Source organism: Pieris brassicae, chromosome 9 (genome assembly GCF_905147105.1).
Source record: "Pieris brassicae chromosome 9, ilPieBrab1.1, whole genome shotgun sequence".
Lineage (NCBI taxonomy): Eukaryota > Metazoa > Arthropoda > Insecta > Lepidoptera > Pieridae > Pieris > Pieris brassicae.
In genome coordinates, this window is record NC_059673.1 from 6,887,424 (window position 1) to 6,892,912 (window position 5,489).

A 5,489-nucleotide genomic window follows, 5' to 3' on the forward strand; every position below is an offset into this window, starting at 1 on the left:
AGTAAAAAGTACGTCTTTAAAAAAGTGTTTTAATCCGGTCAAGTCTCTGTAAAGAGATCTTGTGGGCCCATTTAGGCATTTTACCCAAGAGATTCGTCCCATTCGGCCATCTTTGCTCTTTGACATGTCTTTGACCTAACAGCAAAATTTTACGCTTCCTGCCGCTGACGCTATATGAGATAATTGACCAATCTGTTGGACCTTGACAATCCAACAGAGCTGGAGCTGGAGAAATAGCTTCTATTTGAGTACTACTTATTTATTATTACTTTAAGACCATGTGATGTTTAACATTAGTACACGACCTCCGACGGATTGAAGCCCACCAAATTCTGCCACTCCATCCTCGCCACCCTTTCTAATCCTTACCCGCTATAATTTCTATTCCATCTTCCCAGGTGGTCGTCCTCTGTTTTACTTCCCACTGGGCGATTCCAAGTAAGGATCTTTATTACACACTGTCATCACAGACGTGGTCACTGTGACCGGCTCTTCCACGTTAACTTTTTGCCGGAGCCGGAGAACGTAATCATTTAATTGCATTCATTATATATACCACTCACGGAATCATAAAAACCGCTACGAATGAAAGAGTATAATATTGGTGTCAGATCGACATGGACTTACGATATATTATGTAAGTAATAAGATCAGGTAATTCTTCCAATGAATGGCAGCAATTAAATCACAGAATTATTATGACATTAACATTGCATTATGTCACATAAATTTAATCAGAATATAAAGAACACAATATATTATCAAAATATACAATGATTAAACGCTACATACAACATACATTATTTGTGTTGAAGCTCTTAATAATTGAAAAATTATTTCACTGTGTATGATTAATTCATAAGTACGAAATAAAAATTATTAATATTACCATTGACAAAGACCAATGAATCAGAAATTCTCATGAAGGCGCATCGCGACACATGTGGCACACGTGTCCCCTCCCCCAGGACCTATACGCCTCACCCCCTCTAAGGGAACCACTGAAAAAATGGGACCATAGCAAAAACTGAACTCTTACGCACCAGCAGTAAGGTTCAAAATTCACTAAAATTATTATATTGACACAAATCGTCTTTTGAACAATGTTTTTCTTCGAAGATATCCTAAAAGTTCAGTGACCTAATTATGGGTCTAAAGATTCTTTATTACCTAGTGAATTAGTATTACATTAGTCAAATATTCCCGTAAAGAAAACATAGGAATAACTATATGCCTCTGTTCATTTAGTTTCCAAAATTATTTTTTATCCAATATGAAACAATGGCCGTGGATCTACGTCAGTCTTAAATCAATTCTACAACGGCAATGGAAATTCTTTGCAAATTGCATAAACGTGTACTTATTATTTTAAATTGGACTAATTGATACAAGTCTAGATAAAAAAATCGTAATTGACACCAAATTACCTTGACTTTAAGGGCGATTACTTGGGTTTGCAAAAAATATTTTAACTTATCTCGCTGTTGATAACGTTAGCTAGGGAATGGAAAGATAACATGACTTATCATACTAAGATTGAAAAGCAATAGCTCTCAGTTTTAGTGATATGCTAAAATGATTTGGTACATTGTATGCACAACCTTTGTGCTATTTTTCTGTATACCTAGTGAAAATCGGCCAAGCGAAGTTCGTGTTAACATAACGCACGGAACAGTTATAGGATCTTTTGATTCCTACTATAAGTTTTATGGCATTCCATATGCTGACTCCACAGCAGGCGTTAATAGATTTCAGGTATTCAATTTTATTTACTATTTATTTTGCAAACGTCACTCTACCATACTTATTAGAATGCTTTTCAGTATATTTTAATGTCTTCTATCTATCTATCTATCTAGAAATATATTCTATGCTTTATAATTTCTAAGGTAGTATGTTTGTGTTTTATTGCTTTCTTACATAGGCATCTAATTTTGTCCACAGCCTCCAAAACCATCTCCGCGATTTAGAGACCCGTTTGTAGCAAACCGTCAAAATATTACATGTCTACGACCCACAAGAGATGGTTACGATGGGATCGAAGATTGCCTGTCATTAAATGTCATCTCTCCAACAGTGGACCATACTCGTAAATTACCAGTAATGGTTTGGATCAAAGGACGAGAAATTAATAACTTTGATCCAGCGTTTAAAAATATTATCGAAAAGGACGTAGTAGTCGTCACTCCTAATTTCAGAGAATCCGTTTTCGGATTTTTATGCCTAGGCACTTCGAAAGCTCCAGGTAATGCTGGTCTCAAGGATATAATTGCTGCATTGAAGTGGATACAACAAAACATAGCAGCCTTTGGAGGAGATCCACATAACGTAACAATTTTTGGCCACGGTAGTGGAGCTTCAATAGTTGATTTACTAACACTTTCCTTAAGTTCAAAAGGGCTTTTCCACAAGGCTATAGCACAAAGCGGTACTGCAATGGCCCCGTGGGCAGTAACTAGAGATAATTTACTAAATGCAATCAAGGTTGCCGAAGCACTTGGTCATTACGTTGAAGATGTAAACAGATTATCAGATATATTTACTCGTGTTAGGGCTTCTGCATTAATGGCGGTTATTAATGAACTAGAGTCTGATAATTTACTAGATTTTGCACCTTGTATTGAGAGAGTAATCTCCGACGATAATGAGCCCTTTTTATTGAAATCGCCTTATCAAATTTTTAATGCTGGGGAGCAATTGGATGTGCCATTTATGACTGGGTTTGTGGATAAGGAAGGTGCTGTTGTTCAAGAAAGTTTAATTAAAGATTGGTTTGGTATAGTAAATCTTCAAAAAGATCTTAATTTTAACACAGAGGAAGAAAAACAGAAAATAACAGAGCAAATTAAAGCGTTTTACTCCTTAAATAATTCTATCGAAAAAGACTTATATGTAACATTAGCTGGAGATGTCATGGTGTATATATCTACCTTAAGAGAATCTCATATTCGTGCTTTAACTAGAACTACTCCAATTTATCTCTATCAATTCTCATACAAGGGGAATCTTGGAAAAGGTTTAGTAGAAGATGACTATTCTACAAAGTCGGTTCATGGTCAGGAACTGGCGTATTTATTTTATGAAAATTCTTATGAAGCTTGTACTGCCTATGACCTAGCTATTGCAGGTATGGTAGTGGAGCGATGGACAAATTTCGCTAAAACTGGGTAAGTCATTTTAGTATTTTAACCTATGTTTAATAAATTCATTTTGATAGAAGTTTAATAATTAGAACTTGTTTCCATTGTAGGATGCCTACAAGTGAAACGTCGAGTACTGATTGGCAGCCTTTTACAAAAAATAACAAATACTATCTAAAGATTCGGAATGAAAATGACGTACAGACGACGTACAGAAGACGTACAAAGGATGCTAGCTCTTTAGACATTTTATTAAGAGATCCTTATACAAAAACTCTGGCATTTTGGCAAGACATTTATGATAAATATTTCATTGACGCAAGAAGTAGGTGGGATATTATACATAGTGATCAAGATAAGGATAGCATTGATATAACTGACGACGAATACATAAATAATCATACCAAAGGTGAAAGTTTTGTTGAGATGTATGAAAATATGGATAATTATGTAAAAGATAATAAAACTGAAATTGAATATCATTGTATAAACTCTACCTCAACTGTAATTGGATTTACACTGGTAGTCGTCAGTTTATTGTCAATTGTCAACAACTTAGAATCGTCAGAAATTATGTTATAAACTTAAACATAGATTATGTTTATGCTATAAGTTTAGACGGAGTTATGATAGATAAAGGTTTGATGTAGCACTTTTTCAGATTTTTAGCTAAATTCGAAAAATGTGTTAACACAGTTAAAATTGTTATACACTTAGGTAAGACAGTTCATTATGTTTTAACAATCTATATTTGGTTGTTTATACTATAATAAATACTACATTAAAGCATAGTTACTGTATTTGCGTTTTCTTCTAAATCCATTAAGATAACGTCACATCTATCTTGATATCGATCCGAATTATTGGATACAATTGGCATACATACCTAAGTTACATTTTGTAAAATGATAAATATTTTCCTACACACGAAACACAAATAAAGCCTTGAACATGGGAATAAATTAAATAATAATTCACTCATATAAATAGAAAATGTGGGTTACAGTTAAAAAGGTATTTTAAAATTAATTAACATTTAGTGTGTAAAGTTGCGTGTAACACGATGCAAAGTTAGAAGGCTAGTATCGGATTTTATCGTAACTACTAAACACTAACAGCTCCGTAATAAACTTTCAGAAATTATAGAATCAAGTTTTGACATGTCAAGCTCTACTCAAACATCAGTAGTATCCAAATGAATTAATTATCTGTGACTCTATTTTACTAACGATATTTGCAATAATTTCCGTAAAATAATGATTGAAAAACAATTACAAAATATTTAAAAAAACGCATTCATTTTTATAAAACAAATTCGCCTTTTCTTCGACGGTCCTTCAAGGAAAGAGCGTACTAATTCTTTAAAGGCCGGCAACGCAATTGCGAGCGATCTGGCAATGTGAGAATCTATGAGTGGCGGTCCCACTTAACATAACGTGAGGGAAAATTTACGGCCCGTTACATTAAAAAAAAGTTTTTCTCTGGCTCACTTTAATTTAATTAATATTCAAATAATTTAGTTATCTTGGACACAGAAACAGGAGACTTCTATCGCTCCATGTGTTGCGCCAGTAGTTGGTTTAAGCAACTATAATTAATATAAATAAAGTTATTATCAAATATATATATTAAGTAAATATAATGTACATAAAAGCGTATTGCATTTAATGCAAGCCTTTCGTCTTAAATACAGGACGATTTCTCTAAATTTTGTATCATGTATCCGTGTCCCTCTCCTCCCTTGTGTAAATGTGTGTGTCGAGAAGTGAGCTCCAATGTCATCACCGAGGAAAAGATAACATTCTTGGCAACACATAAGTTGTTTTTTAACCACCTTGTATCTCGTTTGCAGATAACTATGCCAGTTCTAACGATATGAAATTATGGTTTCAGTTACGTTTACACAAGTTTATCTTGAAAATTATATTCTATTTCTCACCATTAAATCTTTACACAATAGTTATGTAATATTATGGATATATGTTATATGTTTACATGTTTTTCTTTACATTCGGTAAGCGTGCATATGAATAAACGATGTATCTTTCTCAATAACGCGTTCGTGAACATTTAAACCACGAAAAAATATAATATTCACAAAGAGAATTTTTTTGTTTCGCCTGTCATTGTCAAGTCAAGCCATGTTTTATTTAAGGAAATCTAATAAAAAAATTGCGTTCAGCTCAGTTGCTATGCCTTCAACCCGAAACAGATATAGTTACTCCGGAACGCGAACGAAATACCAACTTAGTAAACGCATTCAAAAGTGTTTAGGTTGACATGACAAAAAAAAATTGCCATGACAAATAACTAATGTCGTCTCAAAAATGATTTGTTCTCGCAGTATTT

The 5,489-nt window shown here is 33.7% G+C and overlaps 1 protein-coding gene across 1 annotated transcript; it reads left to right on the plus strand.

Annotated features, from left to right (window-relative positions):
• The first annotated feature begins 1,575 nt into the window (after positions 1-1,575).
• Positions 1,576-3,830, plus strand: LOC123714248 (venom carboxylesterase-6-like). Its single transcript, XM_045668447.1, has 3 exons — positions 1,576-1,755; positions 1,945-3,167; positions 3,251-3,830. The coding sequence occupies exons 1-3, from the start codon at positions 1,576-1,578 to the stop codon at positions 3,720-3,722; spliced, it is 1,875 nt and encodes a 624-aa protein (XP_045524403.1). The 3' UTR covers positions 3,723-3,830.
• Positions 3,831-5,489: the final 1,659 nt, after the last annotated feature.